The sequence below is a fragment of the Neomonachus schauinslandi genome, chromosome 1 (assembly GCF_002201575.2).
Source record: "Neomonachus schauinslandi chromosome 1, ASM220157v2, whole genome shotgun sequence".
In the NCBI taxonomy this organism is placed as follows: domain Eukaryota; kingdom Metazoa; phylum Chordata; class Mammalia; order Carnivora; family Phocidae; genus Neomonachus; species Neomonachus schauinslandi.
This window is the reverse complement of record NC_058403.1, coordinates 84,678,060-84,705,552: the sequence shown is the minus strand read 5'-3', so window position 1 is coordinate 84,705,552 and position 27,493 is coordinate 84,678,060. Positions and strand designations below refer to the sequence as shown.

General features: G+C 42.6%; 1 protein-coding gene across 1 annotated transcript in view; it reads left to right on the top strand.

The window, feature by feature from the left end:
* Positions 1–27,493, top strand: part of USP13 (ubiquitin specific peptidase 13) — a 113,118-nt gene that overhangs the window by 63,016 nt on the left and 22,609 nt on the right. The window contains exons 11-17 of the mRNA XM_021692342.2: positions 6,481–6,606; positions 7,722–7,875; positions 10,054–10,228; positions 16,710–16,798; positions 19,587–19,709; positions 21,092–21,118; positions 24,569–24,712. Coding sequence (XP_021548017.1) covers positions 6,481–6,606; positions 7,722–7,875; positions 10,054–10,228; positions 16,710–16,798; positions 19,587–19,709; positions 21,092–21,118; positions 24,569–24,712 — 838 coding nt within the window. The remainder of the gene's footprint in view (positions 1–6,480; positions 6,607–7,721; positions 7,876–10,053; positions 10,229–16,709; positions 16,799–19,586; positions 19,710–21,091; positions 21,119–24,568; positions 24,713–27,493) is intronic.

Genomic DNA, 27,493 nt, shown 5'->3' with positions numbered 1-27,493 from the left:
TATTTGGGTGTGTGACCTTTGATTTAGATGATCTGTAAAATCCTTTCCTGCTCTGTGGTGCCATGATCTAGTAGTCTTTGAGAAAGAATCCTGAATGTGACCAGTAGTACGGTGTGCCTCTTGGGAGTGGTGGGGAAGACCTTTCTAAGGTGGGTGGGATATGAGTGAGTCTTTGGCTCAGGCATCAATAGGGTCCCTTTAACGTTCAAAATGAGCTTGAATTGACCATATGATTTTCTTTGTGGCTCTGGAGGAGTCAGTTTTAATCTGTTACGTGAACAGACAAGTAATTCATAGTAAAATCTCCATTCCCCTTGACAGTGGAGGGAATTACTTTCTGAGGCGTCAGGATTTTCACTGGCAATTGGTTTCAGAGAAACCAATTTGTGGACTCTTCTCTCAGGGGTCAGGGGCCCTTTGGTCAGGTGGCCTTGTCCTGGGCCTATGGCATTTGTGATTGGTAATGTGCCTGAAATGCCCTAAGAGAAGAAAGAAGGTGGGCTAAACCAGAGAAGGGGATGGATCACAAGAGGAATGTGGGGTGGAAAGGAGAGAGAGCAAGAGAGAAGAGTCAGAGCCATGTGGTGGGAGTGCCTTTTTATTGGGCCCCCACCAGCAGCGGTACTAATAACTAAGATTGCTTATGAAAGGCCAGGTTCTTTCTTATGCTCACTAATGCACAAAAAACCTTGCCTGAAGTTCCACAGCCAGCGAGTGGCAGGGCTGGGATTCACACCAGGCAGGCTGGCCCCTGAGTCTGCTTTTGACCTCTACACGATCCTGCTTCCCTGATAGTTGTTCCAGCATTTGCTTCAGGTGTCCAGTGCCTCAGAGTGTGGATGGTGCAGGCGGATGACAAAAGGGGGTCTTTAAAGTTTGCACAATTACCAGGTGGTCCCGGCAGCTTATTTCCCAATGCCTCTGTCTTGCATTTCTAGGCTACATGCTTCCTGGTGTTAAACTGGTCTTCCACAGACCAAGGTGAAATCTAGTTTTTATATATGCATGCTTAATGCACATTTTCATCTGTAAAAAGATTTGTGGTATTTGTTTTGGGCACTGCCGTTTCTACATAAATGTGTTGAATTGATTTTTAAAATTAAATTGCATCTGCGGTAGATAAGACCTCTCACTATAAAGGGGCACTTTTCTTTCTTCAAAAAATATATTCCTGTCTTATGCAATCTGAGACCACGCTTTCACACTTTTTAATGCTGAATACCCTGTAATTTATTTCTCCTTCCAAAGAAAACATGTTTGAAACAATTCCATATTTCAAACGAGCTGTATTTCTTAAGTGACAATTCATTTGATTTCCCTGCTGAAAAATCCTTGACGCATAATTGCTGGTCTGTTTTTGATCAACATGAGATAACCAGTGTTTGACTTTGAGGTGATGTAATTTTACCCCCAAACATGAGAACTTTATTTTCACTAATCTCCATTTTCCTAGGTGTGGCAAATGTAACATTTCTAACTCACTTTTTGAAATAAGAAAAATAACTTGGGGAATGCACTCTGTTCCTTTGGCTTTGGAGATTTGGGGTTTGGATCTAGTTAGGAACTGGGTTAGATCCAAGGTTTATGGTTTAAGGTTAAAAGTTGATATGAACCGATGCCATACATCTGTGTATTAGGGGCAGGCTGGGATGTGTCTACCTTTCTTTTTATTCCTGGAGTTTTACAATGTAAATATCTGTGCAGGTATCGCTCTTTAATGTGATACAAAGCCCCACTTTTGCTGTGTGTGTATTAATTAAAGCATTAGGCTCAGAGGAATGTCAGCGAGGAGTGTCTGGCCACCTTCTTAGTGCGGAGTTAAACAGAAAGTCCTTGTAAGCATTTGGGAAAGATTCTGAACACCGTAGCCCTCTTGCTAATTTTAGCTGATCTGTTTTGCAATTGCTGATGGAGGAAGTAAGTACAGTATCCTATAAATATGACAGGTTCCTTAGGTGGTTGCTATTTTGGAGACGCCGGGGGCTCCCTCCTAATAAAGTTAGTTGTCGGGACTAGCCATGGTTTCAGGTGTAGAGGGGTCGGCTCATGGGTGAGAGTGTGTGCTTCCTGAAGGCAGGTCTGACTTGGTCCAGTCTGGTCACTCCCTCTCCTTGTGTGCGGCAACAGACCCATAGGGGACTTTGGGATGATATCACTGACGCATTGCCAACTAGGAAATATGGTTTCTTTGACGTAGTTCTTTGGTTCTTATTTTGACTTTTGTTTTAAGTATTAACTGCCTTATTCAGAGCCTGGTCATTAAATTTTTTTTTCATTTGCAAATACACATACAAGTAGCATTGTGTAGCTTTAGCAATTGCCATTCTGCGGGTTTGGTTTCAGTAATCCCCCCTAGGCTCAACTTTTCCTTCCCCTTCTCTTCCTCTGTCCTCCCCTTCCTGTCCCTCCCCTTCCCTGCAGCGTGTTAACACAAAATCCAAGCATCCTTCTTGTCACCTGTAAATGTTAGCACACGTCTGTGACTAGAATACCTTCTTTTTTTCCCCCACATAAAAATCATGTTAAAAGTTGTTTCAAGTGTTAGAAGCACACCAACAAAATTAATAACCATTCCTCAGCATCATCCAATACCCAGTCCATGTCCAGATTTTCCCCTGCAGTGTCAAAGATGACTTTTATAAGTCCCCCTCCTTTTCTTTCTGCGAGCTATTGATTTGTGGAAGGAGCTGAATCATTTGTCCCAGGATTGTTTTAAAGATTTTTGCCTTGTTCAGCTTGTGTTTCTGATAAGCTGGAAGCTAGATCTGGAAGACTTTCTACTATACCAGATACGAAAGGAACGTACTATTAGTTGAGTATGGGAATTAGGGGGACTTCCTCTGCAATCAGGTAGAATAGGCGTGGGACATGGGTGCAGGCAGCCAGCCCAGCTGATGATCAAGGCATTAACTGTGGAGTAGTCTAGTTTGAACTAAAAAGCTCGAACCCAGCTGTGAAGTTCAGGAGCTGGTCTGCAGTGTGACGTGGGGAGGGAGAGATAGCATCTCTCTGGTTAGGAAGCCTTTTCAAATAGCTTCCCAATGATTAGCAGTTCTCAAACTATAGCTTGAGGATTGAACAAAGGATTGAACAAAGGATTAAGGAAGGTCAGTCAAGAGAAAACAAGGAAACAAAATGGGTAGAGAAAGAAAAGAGGTGTGGCTAGTGAAGGAGGCTGGGCACAGTCCAGGTGCAGGGCTGAGGTTCTGGGGATTTCACCACAGTCCCTGTTGAGACTGCTCCCAGTTACACGACCACACGGTGGCAAAAATCAGCAGCCAGCTTTTCTGAGTTTCCTGACTTGTTAAACTTCCCAAGGCAGCTGCTTTGATGGGGACTGGCAGCCACATCAAGTCGAAGCCCGGCTTGCAGGAAGAAATGCCATCAGCAGCAGAGAACGAGTGCGTGCTTATGTGAAGGCCTAAAGAGAGAGGCACAAGGTGAAAAGATGGGATTCCACGTGGTGCCCCTGCATTGCCAAGGGTGGAGGAATAGTTGCTGGACTGACCTGTAATGTTGGCTCCAGAGGCACGTGGGTTTGAAGAGGGCTTACTCAGAGTCCAAGACATACCGTCTCCCTTTCTCAGCAACTGGTAAGAGGGACTCAGGGTCATCAGAGATGAGAACTAGTGTGTGAAAGCGGTATTAAGACATGGGGTAAAAAGAGAGAGACAGACAGATAGACACACAGAGACAGACAGCGAGACGGAGGGACAGAAAGTGACTGACTTTTGTAGCTGTGTGATGCTGGGCCAGTCTCTTAATGCTGCTTTGCCTCAGTTTCCTCATCTGTCAAATGGAGAGAATCATCATCATCAATCATTATCATCAGGTTAAGTGAGTTAAGCAAGATACATGTATTACAAGGTACTCAGAACTGTGCCTGGCACCTAGTAAGTATTCACCCACGTTCCTAGAGTAATGTCTGACCTGGATGAATAAATGTTAGCTGTTATGCAAAGGCATTGTTTTTGCATGCTGTGTTGGCTGATGCAATGCAGATAGGTATCAGCAGTGTGAGTGAAGGAGTTACAGTTGTTACATCGTTTTCAGGAGGTGTACATACAGGTAAAATTAATTGTCAGGTATATAGTGGTCTTTACCTAGCATTGGCAGCACATCTGAAGCCAGGCGTGTGTGCAAGCTGGGCCATTTATGTATAGTTTCCATGTCCTCGGATGCCCACATGCTGCCACTTTGGGGCGTTGTCCTCTCAGAGCTGCTGACACTGTTCCAGGTCCTGGGCGGCATCCCTCAGCATTTGCCATAGATACGTGTGTTGTCTCTCATTTCCCCATGGTCTCTCAGCTCTCCAAAGGCAGAATCCCCAGTGGTCTGCGTGAAGTAGGTGGTTAGTAAATACTGGATGACAAGGTCAGGTGTATATTCAGCAGGACAGGACAATTCACCCGAGTTTTATTAGAAACTTTGCTTGGAACATACGTGCTGGGGAGCTGCAGGGAGGTGCATAACGGAGTTTTCCAATCCCCTGTTGCATCTGACTGCGTAATTGTGCACACCTCCCATGGTCTCTGGACCCTAGCTATAAAATGAGGAGAACAGCAGTACCTTCTCTGCAGGGTTATTGTTGAGTATGAAATGAAGTGACAGGTAACACTGTTATTAGATGCGTGAACTTGGAGGGGACTCAGGAATCAGCTTTATCATGAGCCCATTTCTGTCCTCAGTGGCGATATGGACTCATCCCACTCTGCTTCTTCAGAGCATTGCAGACAGATTGCTTAGGTTTCCGGTGATTTCCTGGAGATTACCAGCATTAAAAAAGTCCAGTTCACATCAAAGGCAGCTTAAAGCTTCTCTCCCCTACCAAGCTTGGGGGTCTTGGAAACCAGCAGTGTGCAAGGGTTGGCATCAGCATCCTCTGGCCCCACCAGAGTCAAGCAAGGACCACGGGATGGAGACATTAGACAAGAGGCAGAGCCTTCCGCTGAGCTAGGGCGTTTGGCTCCCTCCTGGCTGCCATGGCTAGCTTTTTGTAGGGGCACATTAGTGGCTCTTTAGAGATGTCCCTCTTCCCTGCTTGTCCCCTTAGGGACCTCCCTGGGACCTCTCCTGATGCTCTGTCCAGCTGACCTCTGTAGCCCCCACCTCGGCTCCTGCCTCAAGTCTCCTCCACCAGCCGACCTTCCATCGTCTTACGCAGTGTCCTTTCTGAAGGAGCCTGACAACCTTCTGAGCTATCGTTCCGGTCCCTGGGGAAGTTCATATATCCTTGTCCTCCAGAGTTGTCCCTGCCACCCGCTCTTCCCGCTCTGTCATCCTGGCATCTGCTGCCAGCCTCCTCCAGCGTCTCCAGGCGAGGGGCAAGCTCCTGGGAACAACCGTGCTCTGATCCAGAGACAGCCCAGGGCAGACGCGTGAGCCTGAGCACCTCTGCAGTGGTTACCGGGGATGTGTGGTGTCATTTCCTGTTCTTGCAAGGACAGGCATACCTTGGAGAGAACCACCACAGCAAAGGGACTGTTGCAGTCAAGTGAGCCAAATGAATTTTTTGGTTTCCCAGTGCATATAAAAGCTATGTTTATGTGATACTGTGGTCTATTAAGTGTGCAATAGCAATGTGCATACCTTAATTAAAAGCACCTTATTGCTGAAAAAGGCTGACCATCATCTGAGCTTTCAGTGAGTTGTAATTACTGACCACAGATCACCCTAACAAATACAATAATAATGAAGAAGTTCGAAATATTTTGAGAATGACCAAAATTTGACACACAGACACAAAATGAGCAAATGATATTGGAAAAATGGCACCGACAGACTTGCTTGATGCAGGGCTGCCACAAACCTTCAATTTGTAAAAAATACCATATGGTCAAATCACAATAAAGCAAAACACAATCAAACGAGGTATGTCTGCATCCCCGTCTCTACTAGAGCTTCTCTCCTGCTCTCTCATGGGGAAGGAAGGGAGGTGTGGAGAGCACTCCTCTCTGTTAACTTCCTTCCGAGGACCCACTCATGCCGCCTCTCTAGCCTGCTCTGAAGTGGGCTCTCACAGCAAACCCTGTGAAGATGGACCTCATAATGCCTTTTCTTAGAAAGTGAGGGTGTTTATCATGTCTCGTTAGTGTGATGCCCGCTCCACAGGAAACATCCAGTGAATGCTGGCTCTTCTCATTGTTTAGCTTCTGTGGGCTTCAGTTGTCTCATCTGAAAACTGGGGCTTATGGTAATCCCTACTCTGCTGGCCACTTAGTGCCATGAACGTGTAGGAAAGTGTGGTAAATTTGTTTTATTTTGGGGGCGCCTGGGTGGCTCAGTCGGTTGAACGTCTGCCTTCGGCTCAGGTCATGATCCCAGGTCCTGGGATCGAGCCCCGCATCGGGCTTCTTGCTCAGCGGGAAGCCTGCTTCTCCCTCTCCCCCTGCTTGTGTTCCCTCTCTTGCTGTCTCTCTCTCTGTCAAATAAATAAATGAATCTTTAAAAAAATTTTTTTGTTTTATTTTTATATTTCAGCCTCAACAGAATGGGATCTCTCCACGCATGTTTAAGGCCTTTGTCAGCAAGAGCCACCCAGAATTCTCCTCTAATAGACAGCAGGATGCCCAGGAGTTTTTCTTGCACCTGGTGAATCTAGTAGAGGTGAGTGAGTCAGTCTTCGGAAATGCTCGAAAGGTGGTAAGAAGGGTGCACAGTGCCCGGGGACGGTCCCCTCTGGCAGTCCCCTCTGGCTGGGCCGGGATGCCCACCCCCAGCCCCTTTCCTGAATCTGTCACAGTCCCAGCTGGTGCTGCATCGGCGTGAGGCTTTCTCTGCTCAGCCCGTGTGGCGTGATCGCTGCTCATGCCCTGTTTTCTAGCACTTCTGGATCTCCCTGTTCTCCTTTTAATTTGTAATTAAAGGAATGTTTGTCCATTATTTCATTCAAAGTTCTTTTTGGTCTCCATGACAAACCTCCTTAAGAGTCCAGTGTGGTATTTGGTGTCGTTGTGCCACCACTCAGAGATGGTCACACTTTGCTCCCAGCAGAGTCGAATCACATTCTGTGCTGTGGTTTTTAAAAGCTCCTGAGAGTTCGTGATTAAAGGCTTTCTTCTCCCTCTTAAAAAACAACTTCTTTTTTTCTGATGACAAAAATGTTCTCTGTGGAAGATATAAAAAGGCACAAAGGAGAAAATCAAAATAGCCAGTGGCAACAGCCCCTACAAATAAGGAGTGCTACCGTTTCGGTGTCTGACCCACCAGACACTTTCCCGGTGCATTTATTGATTCTCTCCATGCTGTTTTATAAGTATTGCTTTCCACTTAACATGTTCTGAACGTTTTGCCACATCATTACATATTTGAATGTAGCATGATTTCTTTTTTGTGTATAATTTACACCAATGCATTTCCACGACCCCATCATATGTGCCTTAATTTTTGCAGGGCAGTCCTTTACTCTCCCCCCTTCTCTTTAGTCTGGCTCCCTCACCCCCTTTCTTCTGATTCCCACTACGTCAGTTCCTCTTTCACAACTGTTAGTGGCTGCATGATGTTCATTCACATGATGAACTGTAGTTTATTTAACCCGTCCCCCGTTTTTGGATATACGCCTGCGTTTTGTTATTAAAGTACTCTGGTGAACTGCCGTGCCCAGAGGGAATGCTTCGTAGCACCAGATCCTTATGCCAGATTTATGTATTCTCTTTTGTGCCAATTTTTATTCACGGCTTAATATTCATACGTTTACTAACCTGATCTAATCTAACCTTCAGAGGAACCGCATTGGCTCAGAAAACCCAAGTGATGTTTTTCGGTTTTTGGTGGAAGAACGTATTCAGTGCTGTCAGACGCGCAAAGTTCGCTACACGGAGAGGGTGGATTACCTGATGCAGTTGCCTGTGGCCATGGAGGCAGCAACCAACAAGGGTAACGGTCCCAAAGTGGGAACTTGGCGATGTGCTTCCTCATACATGCAAACAAACCCTTGGATCGGAGATAATGCGGTTTAGTCACTGCTGAGTCACGTCAGGAGGAGACCCAGCCCAGACAGTGTCTGGTTCGCATGTCTCTTTTCCTCTTTTCCCCAGTCCCATGTGCCTTTCTTGTGAGAAGAGTCCGATGCATCACGGGTTTTTGTTGGAGGGATTTTGGGTAGAACTTATTTTAGTGCCCATAAATTTGACCAGTTGGTTGGCTTGAAGTCAGCTCACTTTGGGGGAACATTGTAATTATAGATGTGGAAGATTCTTTAACGTTAGCACTCATGAGTTGTGCCATAAATTCTGGGGAAAATGATCAGCATTTTTTGGGGTGAGATGTTCTAGCAGCGATCTCTTTTTTTTTTTTAAGATTTTATTTATTTATTTGACAGAGAGAGACACAGTGAGAGAGGGAACACAAGCAAGGGGGAGTGGGAGAGGGAGAGGCAGGCCTCCCGCGTAGCAGAGAGCCCGATATGGGACTCGATCCCAGGACCCTGGGACCATGACCCAAGCCAAAGGCAGTTGCTCAACAACTGAGCCACCCAGGCGCCCTAGCAGCGATCTCTTGAAATAATCTGACTTTGGCATCTGAGTATTGAAGACGCCCCCTGTGGGAGGTGCAGCAGGGAAGGGCTCTTGTAGGAGCGAGGCCCATTAGAAGGGTCTTTGGACTTTAGAAGCGGGAAGGAGGTGGAGGAACTGCTGGGGTCTCAGGGGAAGCTTCCTTCATTCAGTCTGTGTGGTTCTTCCCGGGCAGAATAGATGAATGGTATTTCTTAGAATTAACATTTAGAAGCAGAAAAAGGCAAAATGTCTGCTATATTGCTTATGTCCCGTGAACTGGTCATTTCCGTAAATGTCAGTAACTCGCTTTTGTGGCCTTTTCCCCTCTTTTTTTGAGGGGGTCAGTTTGTTGTGCTAACTGAAAAGCGATGATTATGATGATTTTAAGATGAAATGATTTCCTTTTTCTATAAGCTTGTGCAGCTTTTGGCCAGTTTCTAAATTCTTACCCATTGTATAAAGTAGAAATGAGGTAGGGGTCTGTGGTTTGTTTCCTTTTTAGAATTAGGCTTAATTGTTTTCTCTTGCCAGCCTCGGGGATGTTCCACTCAGTTCTGTGATCCTCTCTAACTCACTGTTTATAATTTATGAGTGGTAACTATTCTTTTTCAGAAAGATTTATAATTTAGTCCCTGGAAATTGATTGCTGGGACACCTAATACTGGCATCCTAGATATAGGTACATCATAAACTGATTGTGGACTGGACAATGAATTTTAAACCCATATTCAGATGTGCTTAAGAAAATACATGGGTGCATAATGGTGTCTAAAAACTGATAAATCAGGAGTGGTTTTTTTTTTTTTTTTGGTAAACAAAAGGAATTCCCAGAAAGACCTCATCAAAACTCTATAAAATTTTGACTTATAGGCAGTTTCCAAGAGCAGATCTGCTGACTCCTGGGAAGTTGGTGGTGTGCTGTCTTCTTTTTCCCTTGGTATTGAATCGTTTGAGCAGGAATTGTGTAGAAAGCCTTCTAGGTTGGTAGCTCTGCTGTCTGACCTTGTGCGTAACCTCAACCTGAAGTTTTCTGGGCAGTGTTGGTTAGAATCATGGGCTGAGTGCAGTGGAGGACTGCGGTCCCTATAGTCCATCTCGCTCCTTGGTCCGCACCCTCCATGACCTCTAATCAGAATGGAGAGATGACCCTTGGGTCTCCTTCAGTGTGAAATTCTGTGGTGTGAAGACTTCGTGATTGGAAGGTGGCATTTGGGTAATCCCAGCCTTGACTCCGGACAAAGGGAAGACCAGGTTCCCGCCTCACTTCCAGCACATGTGAGATCAGGACCTCCGATCTGGGCTGGAGTTCACAGATCCCTCCTGTCAGTCTCAAAGGCGAATAGGCAAAAAATTGTGAATGGCTCATGCAGCCTGTCGGCGCCACCCTAAAGTCTGCTCGACAACAGCCTTTCAGCAGGCTTTTCTGGATCCGTGAAGGGCAACAAGTGAGCAATACTGCCCCGGCCCAGACACTTTCAGGAAGATTGGCCCAAGGGGATGTTTTCCGCTTCAAGAAGATGGAGTGAGTACAAGGTCATTCGTTTGCTCTTTTACTCAGATGAACTGATTGCCTATGAGTTAACGAGGAGGGAGGCAGAAGCAAACAGAAGACCCCTTCCCGAGTTGGTTCGCGCCAAGATACCATTTAGTGCCTGCCTTCAGGCTTTTTCTGAACCGGAAAACGTAGATGATTTCTGGAGCAGCGCCCTACAAGCAAAGTCTGCGGGTGTGAAGTAAGTGCGCATGTGTGTGCGCTTGTGTGTTTGTGCTTGTGTGGTGGTCATGGGGTGAGGAGGGGCCCCTGAGGGGTACGGACTGGGTAGGGGAGAGGTGGCGGGGTGTTGTACGAGTCTGCGCATGCTTGTTCATGTGTAGTGAGATGGGGTTATGATCCGTGCAACCCTAATGGTCATAGAGCTCACTTGTGTGAGGCCTGTCCAAGAAACCAGGCTTATAGTCTGTGTTGTGTGTTAGGGAGGGAATGTCTTCTCTTTTCTTTTTTTTAAAGGAAGGTTGTGGTTTATCCTTTATTAGGAATTTTTTTTTTTTTGCCAAGAACCCCCCAAAACCCCCCCCACCACCACATGGCAAGAATGATATTAAGAGATTACAGAAATACTTATGACAGTCTTCAATATTTAAGCTCCACTATGATAGATTTTAATTCCATAATTAAAGATTTGGCTTAGCACGTGGTGACCAGGGCTCTCAGGGCATCTCGAAGAGGACATAGTGGACATTGTTCAGATGAGCTGCTCAGGACGTAGAAGATGCTCTGTTTCCACATCGTACACCTCATTTTCAGGTACATAAAACATTTTTTCTCCACTTGATTAATTGATTTTATACAGTGAAGTCCTTGCCAATGCACAGCATACAATTGGAAAAAGAGTACTCATAGAGGCATAAAATGAAGGGAGGTCTGAAAGTTTGGCTCTGGGAATTTTACTCCTTTTAGGTATTCTTTGGCCGTCTGTCCCCCTAGAGAAAGTTGAGCTCTAGTTCATGCAAAGGGGTGTGAAGGCTGAAGAGCTACTGCTAGGTGTTTTTTATCACCTCAAGTAGCAGTCTGACTTAAATCACTTGTTCTCTGCAATAGACATTGCTCAAGATTCCCCTTTGTTTCAGGTGATTGACTTCATATGTTAAAAATGGGAAAACACAAAGAATTTATTTCAGAAGTTTAAAAAAGGCCGTATTTTCTTAAAATAATTTTTAAAAGTGTTGCTCATATCCAAATGAGATTATTAGTCCATTCAGTTATCAGTTATCCATTGTGGAGTAAGTTTTCATCCTCGGATTGCTCAGTTATGGGATCTGTGTGAGTGTGTGTGTGTGTGTGTGTGTGTGCTTGCAGAGAAACGTCGGTGAGTTGGCGTGTTCAGTGTGTGAGATTCACTGCACTGCAACCTGGAGCCATCATTGGGCAGTTAGACATCTACACGGTATCCTAGCAGCGGACCCAATTTCTTTCATTGTTTTCCCCCCAGATTTATTGAGATATCATTGACAGTATTGAGATATTGACATATATTGATACATATTGAGATAAAATAATATTGTGTAAGTTTAAGGTGTACAATATGATGATTTTTTTTTTTACTTTAATTATTGACAATAGGTGGGAGGTTTCTCAAACATGGATCCTTTTCTCTTTGCGCTTTAATTCTGATTCTGTGTGGGACATAGAAGTGATCAGGGGACTTGGCCAACTAGAAAGTCCCCAGCATCAGGTGTAAGCTGTAGTGTTCTTCATTTCCCTGTTTGCTTAGCCACCTTTTTCTGCTCTTCAGAAAAGTAGCCTCGTGTCTTAGAAGTGTAAGTTCTGACATACTCTCTGGGCCTGCAGGAAGGAGCCTTCTCATCACTTGGAAAAGGCCCATCGTTAAAATGGAGTTGGGAGGCATTAGCTTTCTAGAGACAGAGGCTCTCACCCCAGGGCAGGTGGTCAGGAGATCTGGATTCATCTCCTGTGTCCACTTCCCAGCTTATGTTCTATCGTAGGGCAAAGTCACCACCCAATGTCCTTCTTCCATCTGTAATGGAGGAATGATGCTTGCTTACCTGGTTTTCTCCTCCAATGCTACGAAATATTTAATTGTAGGCAGTACTAATGTAACTGTCTAGGGGAGGGGTTTCTGCTTTCTCTAATCCTTAACAGTAGATATTAAATGTATTTTCCTTTTCCTCTGTCTTTTATATGTATACATGTTCTCATGGGTTTTATGTATATGAAAAAAATTCATACTGGATGTATCCGGTTGTTAATAATTGAAAACTGGTCTTTGTGGAAAAGGAGGAAACATGTTCTAGGTTAGTAAAGCAACTACATTTTTTGTCCATTTATCATTCCAGGTCATGTGTTAAGCACTTACTGTCAATTATCATTTAATCCTCTTGGTATTACTATGGGGTAGGTGCTATTATTCTCCCCATTTTATGGATGAGGAAATAAAAAGAGAAGTAATTGGCCAGTAAGTGGCAGGCCTGGAATTCATTCAGATTGATTGAGTTCCAAGTTTAAACTCTGTTTTTTAAAGACTTTATTTATTTGACAGAGAGAGACACAGCGAGAGAGGGAACACAAGCAGGGGGAGTGGGAGAGGGAGAAGCAGGCTTCCCGCTGAGCCAGGAGCCAGATGCGGGGCTCGATCCCAGGACTCTGGGATCATGACCTGAGCCGAAGGCAGACGCTTAACGACTGAGCCACCCAGGCACCCCCCAAGTTTAAACTCTTAATCCCTCTGTTATATAGTACCCCATATTCCTGATCATGCTTGCTTATACTCATATCCTTGTAATTCTTATGTAGCCTTGCATATTCCTTATTAGGTCTTATCATGTTTCAAATATTAGTTTTGAGGAAAGCAGTTCAGTGGATTCCTAAAAGATTTTTTTTTCTTTTTCTTATTTCTAGCAATATAGACATGATCTCCTTACTATATTAGTTTGGGGCCTTGAATTTTTCTTGTGTTAGACCCAGAGCCTGAAAGGCCAGGAAGAGGCAAAAGATGTTCGTTTTGTAGATCTTTGGTTAGTATGGACCAGACATAAAGACTCTTGCCTTAAATAGTCCTGAATGGACAGTTTCTGGGAAGAATATTAGTGTTTGGAAATTTCATTCATTAGCAAGTATTATTGCTCACCTGGAATATTCTAGGCAATGAGTTGAACAAGACCTAGCTCCTGCCGTCAAGCAGCTCATGGGTTAAGGGTCAATAGGGAGAGATTTTGTCTTGACTTTTATCGTTTATGAAGAGGAGAGCACAGTGTGGGGTTCCAGAGCACAAGCTTTAGGTGGATGAGCAGTGTTTGAATCCCCAGTGTAGAACTTACTGTTACCTGACCTTGGCCAAGTGACCCTAAGCCGCTGTTTTCCTTCTCTGTAAGCCTTGATGATAATAGCACTTTCTTCATAGGGTTGGGGTGAAGAGTGAGATTAACTCTGCAAAGTGCTTTGTATACTGCCTTGTGCAGAATAAGTGTATGCTGTAACTGTTATAACCATTGTTTCTATCTTTCCTTTCCTTTTTTTGGCCTTGGGTTATACAGTTTGACTGTGGTTGATTAATTATCATATTTTCAACATATTTAATGGAAAGGATAGAACTATATTTTTTTTAGTTGCCAGGTTTTCAATACAATAGACAATCTTAATTTCACGGAGAGGGACAGCTTGTATTTTTTTCTTATTAAGGCTTTTGTAGTGTTTTTGCCTCCGTTGTAATTAGTGAACAATTGACATGATAATGATAACAGGTTGTCAATAGACAACACAATAGTGTTGTCAGGCACTGTTCTAAGCACTTTGTGTCCTGACTCATTTAGTTCCCATAGCAGTTTTTGGAGGTAAATTTGCTGTGTGTCTACCTAGATCTTTTTGAATGATTTACATTCTATTGGTCTTTATTAAATACATAACTTTTCAAGAAAAATTTTAATTTCCAGGAATGAATTTTAGGAATAAAAGAGTAAGCGGTGCATCATTTCCAACTTTGCTGGATTTCAGTAACAGACTTGATGTCCCAAACCTGCAATTAATTAATGCAAATTATTAATTTTGACATTATTTTGAGCAAATATATATTGAGTGCTTACCACCTGTGTGATTCAATTTGAGGCCCTGTAGAGGCTAAGGAATGAGTAAAGCGCATTTATCCAACAGAGCAAATATAAATGTGGGTGTCATCTAATCTGATTTCTGGTACTCTCAGGTTGGCAGTTACCCACAACAAAAGGGTGTGTTAAACCCTGCCTCCAGTTCCCTGCTCTGTCCCTTGCACCGTGGTATCACCAACTGATTTACTCACCCAGCTACTGACCACAGCAACTGCAAGAGTCTTGGGGCTTCTGAACCACATTTTGGAGATCATTGATTTACTGATGACTTTTGGCTGATCTCACTGTTACATATTTTCCAGCTTTTAAGTTGATGTGGTAAGAGGAAGAGATCAATTAGAAAGGTGACATTTTTACATTAGTTGAAAATACTGGATGGAGTTTGTTGGGTTTTGGTGAAATTAGGACTTGGCTATATTTAAATAATAATGATGTTTATTGCTGCTTCTCAGAAGATAGGAAAACCTAATTAGAAATAATATGATAATTTCTGAAGAATGAACCAGGATAACAATAGATAAGTTCCTTAGGATGTTTAAGCTCCTTTTTTTGAAAGAACTCCCTTACATTATTGCTTATACCCTTCTATTGTCCTTGTGAGGGAGAATTTGAGATCCAGAGAGGTTAAGTGACTTGCCTGGGGCTTTTGGCCAGGCAAAAGGGCAGGGCAGTCCAAGTCAATGTCCAACACCTGGTGGATTCTAGCTCTTTTATGACAAAATAATCATGCTAATTCCCTAGTTATAATATATATTCTAGTGTGCCAAGTGGTTTCACATCATTTTATGAACATTGCGTAGCCCTGGCAGGTAGGTATTATTAATAAATCTGTTTTGTAGATGTGAAAGTGGAGCCTCAGGGAGGGTCAGTGATTTGTTCACATTTGGAGTGAATTATGTAGCATATCTTAGACCCAAATCCACATCTTTTGACCCTTTTTTTTGGATAGTGCTCTGTCCCTGTACTATGGTTTCTCTTCTACACTAGGGGGCAGCAATGCACTTGTATTTGCTTCCTGAATTCTGGGCAGATGCATTCCAAGTAGAAGGCAATGACTTAGAGATCGTGGGGAAGGTATTCTAGAATCTTTTATTTTAAAAGATACATACAGTATTTGCCTACAGCTTATTTTCTTTTTTACATATACCTACTCTATCCACATTGACACTGACATAGAAATGGTTGTTATAAACAACAGGATACATGTTGAGAGAATGAGCTGGAACCAGGGCATGAATTTGGTGTACTGGGTGAATAGTCTGCATAAAATTGTCAAACCAAAGTCCAGGCAATTCCTGAAAGTTTGAAGGAAAACTCGAGATATTGACCATATGTGTTAATTTAAAAATTTAAGGTTCAGATTTAGATATTTTATTTTTATTTTTATTTTAAGATTTTATTTATTTATTTGACAGAGAGAGACACAGCGAGAGAGGGAACACAAGCAGGGGGAATGGGTGAGGGAGAAGCAGGCTTCCTCCTGAGCAGGGAGCCTGATGCGGGGCTTGATACCAGGACCCTGGGATCATGACCTGAGCCGAAGGCAGACGCTTAACGACTGAGCCACACAGGCACTCCCAGATTTAGATATTTTAGATACTTAACTAAAATATCTAAATCTGAACCTTAAATTTTTAAATATATATGTATATGTATGTGTGTATATATACACACATACATACATACATACCCCTTTAGGATCCATGGGTTTTAGGTACAATAATATTTTAATGAGGCTTTGGCATTTCTAATAGTCAACCTCAACCAAAGTTCCAATGAACCCTCTTCATGCCAACTTTGTGCGGTAAGATAGTGATTCTCTGTGGGAGGGGAGGTTAGGGGTATGTCAGGATCGCTTGGGGAGCTTTTCAAACCACACATATAAACACAGACCACACGCATGCCTGCACACTCCTGCAAATGTAATGTGTATGTATACACACACACACACACACACACACACAATTGACCCTTGGAACAACACAGGTTTGAACTGTGTGAGTCCAGTGGGCTTTTTACAGTACAATGCTATATTTTCTCTAGCTTATTTTATTGTAAGAATACAGTATATAATACATATAACCTAAAAAATGTGTGTTAATTGACTATATTATTAGTAAGGCTTCTGGTCAGCAGTAGACTATAAGTAGTTAAGTTCTTGGGGAGTCAAAAGTTATATGTGGGTTTTTGACTGCATGGGGGGTCAGCACCCCTAACCTCTGCATTGTTCAAGGGTCTACTCTAGTAAACTCTAGCAACGGTTTTAGAAAAAACAAATGTCTATGGTTGAAGAATACTTTTCAGAAACACAAAGTGCCACAGCAAATAAAAGTGTAATTTTGCAACATGCTCCAGATCCTTCCCAAGGGACACCATTGTCCTCCGGTAAACACTTCGTCCTTGTGAAAAGACCAGGACGAGTGACTGGGAGCAGGTGCGTGTGTGTCGGCCTGTGTGTGTTTGTGTGTCCCTCCTCCTCAGTGCAGTTGCTCGAACTGCCAGGTATGCCTTGGACAACGCTTGTGATGCTTCATGAACTGTATTCACGATTCTTATTGCCTTGTTTCATTGATCTAATCCCCTTGTGTTTCCCAGAACATCTCGCTTTGCCTCATTCCCTGAATACTTGGTAGTGCAGATAAAGAAGTTCACTTTTGGTCTTGACTGGGTTCCCAAAAAATTTGGTAGGTATCTTTTGCATGCTTTCGCTTAACACATCAAATTAGCCATTGGAACAAAATGGCGCGTGAAGGGGCCCATGTGGTTGGCTGTCAGAAATCGTTCCATCTTTTTCCATCATCCCCACCTTTCTCTTTTGAGTCAAGAGTATTTGATACTCACTGACAATGAAAATCACCCCATGTTACCCACCCCTCTGATAATGCATGTTGGAATGACTGGACTCTAAGAGTGAAAATCGGATCCCCACGTTATCAAATCAACAATGCTTTCCAAACTTAACATGCATACAGATTACCTGGGATCTTGGCAGAATGCAGGTGCTAATTCAGCAGGTCTGGGGGTGGGAGGGCTGGGATTCTTTACTTCCCACAAGCTCCCCAGTGATACTGATGCTGCTAGTCCAAAGCCTGCACTTGGAGGTGCAGGTGATTGAAGATACATGCTCCCCTTATTAGCTCTCCTCGGCCTCCGAAGCAGGCAGGTGTGGCTAATGACAGTCTCTTACATCATGCAAATTTTATTAATAATAAAATGAGTATAGTCAGTTGCTTTAAATCGTCAAAAAAGAGATTTGACTTGGGTTTCATTGGGCTTTTTTCTTGCTAATTTTCAAGGCCCTTGACCATTGTTGGAGATTAGAGTTTTCCGGGCAATGTTTAAGAACCTTTTCTCCATCATCAGGATCCAACGTCAAGGTGTTACTAGGCTGTCCTCCGTGCCACGGAAGGACACATTTCTCAAGCAAGTACCTCAGACTGTTTGCCAGGCTTTTAAAGGTTTTATGTTTTTGAGCACTTAAAAAACAACTCAGGCCTTACACTGGTTAATTAAGCATTCACCGGCTCATCTGGAGAGGTCAGGTAAAAAGAATGTAAAATTGGCTGGTTTCCCTGGGAACCTCCAGCACTCAGTTGACACGGCACTTGTTTGCCACGTGACAGGATGGAGGGCTGTGACTGATTCTGCGGCAGATCTTCGATTTTCCTGGTGGAATGATTTTGTGGGCAGGATGCTCATCACTCAGCCTTTTCTCTGTGGACCTGAGAAGTACCTGAGAGAGGAAACTGCTTTCTTCTAAAGGCTTTCACCTGCTTTGGAAACAGCGTTCTTATTTTTCTCTGCCCTTGGAATTTCCGTAAAGGATAAAAAATTCAGATCAGATTTCATAGACTTGCTGAATTTAAAGGAGCCTCAAAGCTCGCTTTAATGAACCTGAATTTCTCTGTGGAGAACAGTTGTATTGATTTTGTGGATCAGGCAGTATGTTTGTTTTTGCTGTCCCCTGAGATTAAAAAAAAATTTTTTTTAACTAAGCTTTTTCTTTGGGTTGTTGTTTTAAAATAGGATTTGTGTACCGGGCATCATAACTGGTTTTGGGGATAGTATTTTCAAGTTCTGTTTGCTAGCCCGGGAGACCTATCCCACACCAACATTTGGACCCATTTTTCATTATTATTGTATCTGAATATAACACTAAATCTCAACAGGCTCTTAGACCGATAAATTTTGTATTTGATTAAGTCGGCCCAATAACAACTGACCTGAGAAGTTAAAAAAAATTTCCTAAGAGTAATACACTTGAGAATGAATTTATTTCTTTAAAACTTCATTCTTTATTAACTTGGTGAGAATGATCACAGTGCCCATCATGATCTCAGAAAAGGCGTAATCTAGGGGCTGCAAATTCAACTGCCTCATATGAACAATGTAAATGACAGGAGTACATTGGATATAAGAAATGTGTAGCCTACCTATCTTGGTCTTTCTTGGATATTTCCACTTTGGATAAAGACGTGGCTTAGAAAAACATTTCTTTACCATAAGAATCAGAATCACAATATGATGCTCAGGGTCATGGGGGCAATTGGGAGCAGTGGGGTCTGTGCCCTACACTCTTGTAGGGCACATACTGTCTAGAGTGGAAGCTGAAGATCAGCCCCAGGGCAGTTGTTACCATATGAGAATATTTGTTTTTCAAAATAAGCTGGAAATACAGGTTTTTATTTTTATTTATTATTATTATTTTTTTATTTTTAAAGATTTTATTTATTTATTTGAGAGAGAGAGAGGGAGAATGAGAGACAGAGAGCATGAGAGGGAGGAGGGTCAGAGGGAGAAGCAGACTCCCCGCCAAGCAGGGAGCCCGATGCGGGACTCCATCCCGGGACTCCAGGATCATGACCTGAGCCGAAGGCAGTCGCTTAACCAACTGAGCCACCCAGGCGCCCTGGAAATACAGGTTTTTAAATGAAATCTTCTGATTTAAAAATTGGAATTTGTTGCCAACATTTTTTTTTCTTAAAGATTTTATTTATTTGACAGAGAGACACAGCCAGAGAGGGAACACAAGCAGGGGGAGTGGAAGAGAGAGAAGCAGGCTTCCTGTGGAGCAGGGAGCCCGATGCGGGGCTCGATCCCAGGACGCTGGGATCATGACCTGAGCCGAAGGCAGACGCTTAACCATCTGAGCCACCCAGGCGCCCCTGTTGCCAACATTTTAAAAACATCAGACATTCTGTTTGCTACAGTTGGTCTTTGGGCTCTCAGTTTGCAACCTCTGGCTTACCTCTGGCTTGTTCAGTGTGAAATGCTCTATACTTTCCCCCTGCTTCTCCATTAAATCTAGCTAGGCTTAGTGAGTCTACTGGTCCAGGGATCTACTCCAGGGGACTGAAAAGCATCGCTTAGCTCTGCCTAGACACATGCACATAAGAGTTAGAGGTGTTGGTTTTAGGGGGCGATTGTGGGTTTTTGGAGAGTCTGGTGAATGTAATCTCTCTCACTTTGTAGATGTTTCTATTGATATGCCAGACCTACTTGATATCAACCATCTCCGAGCCAGGGGGTTACAGCCAGGAGAGGAGGAGCTTCCGGACATCAGCCCCCCTATAGTCATTCCTGATGACTCAAAAGGTACCACCGTCTGCCAGGAGGATGTTCTCTTACCCCTCTCCCCACCCCACCCCCAGTGGAAGAGTCTCTTCTCTTCCACCAGTCTATCGTCCCTTGGCCATCTTCCTGTGTTGTAACCCACTGTAGATGCACAGTAGTGAGGCCTGGCCGCAACTGTAAACTTAAGGTAGACATGGGAAGAGGCACAGACCCGTCATGAGTAGTTGAAACGGACCTGCAGAAATCACTGGCAATAGGGGGCAGCAAATCTCCAAAGAAGTTTTTAGGTTAGGTTGCATCTGGCTTCCCCTCCCTCCCTCCCTCCCTCTCCTTCCTGCAAATAAATGGGCCTGTAGGGAAAAGAAGGAGTGTGTTTTCAGTAGGCTCTCAATCTTGAGGAGCTGTGTCATCTTGGGAGTGCCTCTGGACAACCCGAAGGGGAAATTCAATAGTGTGTGTTAGTTTTAAAAATCTTGACCACATTTCACCTCCCCAGCTTTGTCACTGCTTCATAGCAAGGCTGTAGTTTGCCCTGTGAAGGCTTAATTTTTGTTCAGAATACTTAACTTTTTAAGGGAAAAGGACATGCAGAAAATAATTGTTTCACTTTTGTGGATCCAAGGACAGTGTCAAAAAATCTCGGTTTCATTTTTAGCTCAGTTACTGATGCAATCATTTCATTTTGGTTTCATTTGCGCACCTGTTTACTTACTGTTCACCTTTTTAATCAGTTAATTAGGTCAATTAATAGTGATAGAGCACACTGGGCCTCTCTTCCAAAGGTTTCTCATCAGTTGAGCATTGAATATTATTGGTGACCATGTTCAGGTGCAAGAGAAGGGTAAGGTGAATCCAGGAGGATTCAAGATAGGCACCTGTGTTCCATTATTCTCGGACGTTAAGTCATATGTTAAATTGTAGAGTATGGAGAGTAGAGAAGGGACCTGTACGTGGGACACTCTGGGTTATGTGGTACGAGTGGTCCATTAAAGGGTCCAGAGAACAGAGATCAGTAGGAGCATCGGAGGAGTACAGGATGGTTTATTCGCACTGCTCCTGCTTTCTCTGATGTTCTTAACAGAATCCTTGGTTTGTAATTATACAGAGTCCTTAGAAATACAGGGTGATAAATTATTTAGTTCATTAAGTTGATTAAGACATGACAGAGCATCATGTCTTACCTGGTTGAAATCCCTGAGACCTGTTTATTTTCACTCCCTACTGTAATGATTTCATGTTGTACAGGCTGGGCGGTGTGTGGGGTGGGGTTGCTGAGGGGTTGACAACAGTGTGGGATCCCTAGGGGTGAGGGATTAGGGATTGCCCTGCATGGACTCTTTTTCTTTCTCTAAAACTCTTTGCCATGCTTTGGTCTCATTCTCTGCCTCTCCGTTAATTTCCAGATCGCCTGATGAACCAACTCATAGACCGTATGTATCTTTCGAAATTTTTCTCAGTGTCCTGCAATTGTCATTGGTCTGACATTTATCTGTGGGAATTCAGTAAAGGGGCATTGTTCTCTACATGTGCAGCTTTTCCTGGGTGGGAGTGATTCTTTGTCTGCAAGCTGAGTTAGCAGCAAATGTAAACCAGTGACATGATGATTAAGCGGCTCTGTGGCTCAGGAGAGTGATCATCAGCATGAAAGCCAACCAGCCCCAGACTGGAAACTTGGCCCTGCCATTTATGACTGCAAGCTAGAAAAATTTACTTAACTTCTCTGAGCCTTAGTCTCCGCATGTGTGAAGGTGGGCTCGTGATGCCATTTCTTCCCACTCTGGCCACGAGTAGGGCTCTTTATGCAGTGATGGCACAGTGGCCAGGCCTTTTTTCCATTCCTGCTGCTGGACATGTAGTGATGGCTCATGACTGACAGGACATGGTAGCATTGATTAAAACTCTCAAGGTTCGTAGTGTCATTGGATTGTATGTTAATTTTATAGACTTTTAGTTCCTTAATCCTGTAGGAGTTGGTACTCTTGGTTTTCTGAAAAGAACACAATAAACTATTTATGGTGCGTATTTAGGTATTAATTAGGAGGAAGGGGGAGTGTTTAACACTAAATACTCTGAATCTTTTTGTCTACAAAGCCCTTCCAGAGACAAACTATTGTTAATTTAAAAGTTCATGTGTTGGGTATTAAAGAGGGCATGTACTGAATGGAGCACTGGGTGTTATACGCAAACAATGAATCATGGAACACTACATCAAAAACTAATGATGTAATGTGTGGTGATTAACATAACATAATAAAATAAAATTAAAAAAAGAAGTTCATGTGTTTTACATTGCAAATGATTGATCATGTGGCTTAGACCTCCACATTTCCTTTCCTTGGTCGATTATGATTTGTTCATTGCTAGAAGCTTTTAGGGTCAGCGAGGGTCTTGGGAAAATCATTGCCTCTGTGAATAATCTAATTATAATAATAACAGTGGTTGTTAATACTTTGGAACGGTTACCATGAGTCATACTGCGTTTATTATTTCATAAATTCTTTCAATAGTATATAACTTTACTGTTCATATAAAATCCAGATTCTCATTTGATTATCACAGTAAGAAGGGCAGGGTAGGTAACCTTTTACAGAGTATCAAACTGAGACTCAGGAAACTTCAGAGACCCAAGAGCTGGGACCAGAACCTGGGCTGGGAGTCAAGTGTGCTTTTTATGCCGCTTGACCTTTTCTGGAATGTGAGAGGTTTGCTTGCTGCTCCTGATTCTGCAGAGAGCTGGCCTGCAGATTGCTCTGGGGGAGGTGATGGGTGGTTAGCACTGACTGTGCTGGAGGAGTCTGTCTCTGACCAGGAGCACTCAGCCGGTTTCCAGGGTTCATGGTTTGGCCATTGATTTCCTCCCAGATCTAAGCCTGCTGTCTTATCAGCAACTACCTGTACTCAACAGGAGAAAATAGAATTATCTGAGATTGTTTAACATTTGCATCCTACCTTTCTCAGATTTTTAAAGAACAACTTTAATTATTTTCTTATTATGAGAGTAAAAAGATACTTACAAACTATGGGTTAGCAGTAAGAGTCATTCATGGTTTCATCAGTCATCTATAACCATTGTTAACACTTGGTGTATGTCTTTCCACTGGCCTTTGCCTGTGCCTGGCTCACTTTATTTTTCTCAAAAATGGAATTATATGTTTTCAATCTAATTTGTTATTAGAGACAGACATAACCATTTATTGACCTGCACTTCTTAAATTGCATTGTAGGGAACATGAGAGTCTTACAAGATGTTGAAAGGTGTTCTCTAGAAAGAGTTTCCTAGCTTCCTTAACTGTAGGAGTCTTTATGACAGGATTTTTGAGTCTTCACTATGCTAATGCACATTGTGAATTTCTAAGGGGAGAATAGAGAATGTGGATTTTAAAGCTTCTTTGGCCATGGAAACCCCTTGTTTTGTGGTTCAATAATGACATTTCTCTTAGAACATCAGGCTATCATAGAACACAACTTGGGAATCACTGCTGTCCTAAATCATTGCTTTCTTAAAATTTGGTCTTGAAAGGATGTTCTCTGTATCTTCCTTGTAAGAGAGAAGTTTGATGAACACATTTTCTTTTTCTTTTTAGAAAGAGAGAGTGCTGGCTGGGGGTGGGGGTGGGGTTGGTGAGAGGAGGGGCAGAGGGAGAGGGAGAGAGAGAATCTTAAGCAGGCTCCATGCCCAGCATGGAGCCCAGGGCGGGGCTTGATCTCATGACCCTGAGATCATGACCTGAGCTGAAATCAGGAGTCAGATGCTTAACTGACTAAGCCACCCAGGCGCCCTGATAAACACATTTTCAATGTAGTTTTTATAGAACAGATATCTCTAATCCTCAGTTCTACTGCTACTGTTCAGTTCTACTAATTGCCGTCTTTGGCAGAATTTTCAGTAGATTAGAGACCTCAGGATGTGGAAAAAAAAGGGATATCTTTTGTGCTCCTGTTCCCCTCCAGTTGTTGGATAATTTGAGAGCACAATGCAGGTATATATACATGTATGTGTATACATACAAGCACACGTATGTATATACATGTACAAATGTGTATACATAAAACATAACAGGTGTATGTATATATACACACATATACGTGTGTATTATAAAACGTGTATATGTATGTACACACACATACGTGTATATACACACATGCCTATAGGGTTTTATGTATATTTTGTACATTATGTATACATACATACATGTGCTTATATGCATCCACGTATACATACACATACACACAGACACATACATCTCCACCAATATCTACATATCATTATGAAAAGAAAAGAAAAGAAAACAAAACCCTCTATGTCTAGGCCCACATTAGGTTTATAAAGCTATCTCTTTTAATATCTTAAATGTATACCATTACAGAACATATTCTGTCCTTCTGTACTTAACATTTGGGTTCTCCATTTCCCAGAGCTGATTACTTCCTTTGCTGATATACCTAAAGGCCTGGCATAACTTCCTGTGAGATTTAAGGAATAGGCTTTGCGCTTGTGGATAATGCTTTTCTCTTCAGATTTCAGTGATAGGAGAGGCCGCTGTAGGAGAGGTCTTGAGAAGGATCTGAGAGGCTGGAATGGTTCTGGGAATACGCTCAATTTCCCCATATAAAATTAAGGAATTGTTTTTCAGTGCTTGGATTGTCCAGGTCATTACTGTGGTTCCAATTTAGGTCAAAGATATTTAAGCTCAAATAGCTTAATATTTGGATGAATTCAAACAAAACAAAGTTAAACCACCATTTATACACCCCCCAGAAATAGCACTTTCTTTGGATAGCATGTGGCTAGTGGATGAGGAGAAGCTAGGACGAGGAGAGAGTTTACGTTTTACGAGGGTTCATGTTTTTACACCAGAGTATTCTGTTGTGCTCCGTAGCCTCAGACATTGATGAGTCATCAGTGATGCAGCTGGCTGAGATGGGTTTCCCTCTAGAAGCATGTCGGAAGGCTGTGTACTTTACTGGAAATATGGGAGCTGAAGTGGCCTTCAACTGGATCATTGTTCACATGGAAGAGCCAGGTGAGTGGTCAGAAGAGGGGATAGCTTTGGAGTCTGATGTGATCCTAAGTGATGCTAAGCCTTGGTCCTTCGATGTCCTCTGAATGGGTCCCAGAAAATGACATTTAACTCATAATTTAGCTTCTTAGCTCGCTTTTTTTTGCCCCTCATAATTTACACTTTCAGCTCACTTTTTCTCTGCTGCAATGGGGTGGGGTCACTTTGCTTGTGGCGCAAAGTCACAATGTTCATCTTTACTCTTTTTTTTTTAAATAATAGCTTTCTTGAGATATAATTCACCCTTTTAAAGTATATAATTTAGTGGCACAAAGACCACTGGGAAGATGTGGGATATACAGGCACATGTCAGAGATGTTGCTAGCTCAGTCCCAGACCACCACAGTAGAGTGAGTATCACGATAAAGTGAGTCCAATGAATGTTTTGGTTTCCAGTGCATAGAAAAGTGATGTTTACACCATACTGTAGTCTATTAAGTGTACAATAGCATTGTGTCTAAAAATGTACATACCTTAATTGAAAAATACTTTGTTTTTGCACATCGATTGACTCTTCCTTTCACAAATGGTTGCTCTATAGCATGCGATGTTATTTGATGGAATTTCTCTCACAGTAGAACTTCTTTGAAAATTGGCATCAGTCCCCTCAAACCCTGCTGCTGTTTTATCAATTAAGTTTATGTCATATTTTAGGTCTTTTGTTGTCATTTCAACAATCTTCATAGCATCTTCACCAGGAGTAGATTCTATTTCAAGTAACCACTTTCTTTGCTTAGCCATAAGAAGCAACTGCTCATCTGTTAAAGTTTTATCTGGAGATTGCAACAACTCAGTCCCTCGTTCAGGCTCCACTTCTAATTCCAGTTCTTTTGCAATTTCCACCACATCTGCAATGACTTCCTCCACTGAAGTCTTGAACCCCTCTAAGTCACCCATGAAGGGTGGAATCTTCTTCCAAACTGCTGATAATGTTGATATTTTGAGCTCTTTCCTATGCATCACAAAATGTTCTTAATGGCATCTAGAATGGCGAATTCTTTCCAGAAGGCTTTCAGTTTACTCTGCCAGATCCATCAGAGGAATCTGTGGCAGCTACAACCTTACAAAATGTATTTCTTAAATAGTAAGACTTGAAAGTTGAGATCACTCCTTGATCCATGGGCTACAGAATGGATGTTGTGGTAGCAGTCATGAAAGCAACATCAATCTCACTGTTCATCTGTATCAGAGATCTTGGGTCACCAGGTGCATTGTCAGTGAGCAGTCATATTTTGAAAGGAATTTTTTTTTTCTAATCAGTAGGTTTCGATAGTGGCTTAAAATATTCAGTAAACTGTGTTATAAACAGATGTGCTGTCATCCAGGCTTTGTTGTTCCATTTCTAGAGCAGAGGCAGAGTGGATTTAGCATAATTTTTAAGGGCCCAAGGATTTTTGGAATGGCCACTGAACATTGGCTTCAACTTAGTCACCAGCTGCACTGTCCCCTAACAAGGGAGTCCGACTGTCCTTTTACGCTTCGAAGCTAGGCATTGACTTCTCCTCTCTAGCTATGAAAGCCCTAGATGGCATCTTCTTCCAATAGAAGGCTATTTTGTCTGCATTGAAAATCTGTTGTTTGGTGTAGCCACTGTCTTTATTTACCTTAGCTAGGTCTTCTGGGTAACTTGCTGCTTCACCTTGTACATTTATGTTATGGAGACAGCTTCTTTCCTTCAACCTTGTGAGCCTTCCCAGCCTTTGTAGATTGAAGAGAGGGAGGGCTTTGCTCTAGACTAGGTTTTGGTTTCAAGGAAATGTTGTGGCTGGTTTGATCTTTTGTCTAAACCACTAAAACTTTCTCCATATCTCCAATGAAGCTGCTGTGCTTTCTTATCATTGGTGTGTTCACTGGAGGAGCACTTTTAATTTCCTTCAAGAATTTTTCCTTTGCCTTTACAATTTGGCTCTTTGGTGTAAGTGGTCTAGCTTTTGGCTTATCTCAGTTTTCAATATGCCCTCCTCTCTAAGATTAATCATTTTAGCATTTGAGTTAAAGTGAGAGATGTGTGACTCTTCCTTTTGCTTGAACATTTAGAGGCCATTGTATGGTTATTAATTGGCCTAATTTCAATATTGTGTCTCAGGGAATAGGGAAGCCCAAGAAGAGGGAGACAGGGAAATGGCTGGTCAGTGGATTAAGTTTGCTGTCTTATATGGGTGTAGTTTGTGGTGCCCCAAAACAATTACCATAGTAACATCAAAGATCACAGATCACAGATCACATAATATACTAATAATGAAAAAGTTTGAAATACTGTGAGAATTACCACAGTGTGACACAGAGTCATGCAGTTAGCAAACGTTGTTGGAAAAATGGCACCAATAGGCTTGCTTGACAAAGAGTGGCCACTAGCCTTCTATGTGTAAAAAGTGCATTATCTACAAAGTGCAATCTCTTTTTTACATTCTGCCACAATGTGTGAGGGTTCCAGTTTCTCCACATCCTCACCAACCTTTGTTGTTATTGTTTTTATTATAGCCATTCCAGTGGATGGGAAAGTGGTAGCTCATGGTGGTTTTCATTTGCATTTCCCTGACGACTAATGATGTATAGAGCATCTTTCCCTGTGCTTGCGGGTAATTTATGTATCTTTGGAGAAATGTCTGTTCAAATCTGTTGCCCGTTTTTAAGGAAGTTATTTGTCTTTTTATTGTTGAGTGTTCTTTTCATATTCTGAATACAAGCACCTTACCAGATACATGATATGCAAATTATGTTCTCTCATTCTGTGAGTGTTTCTTG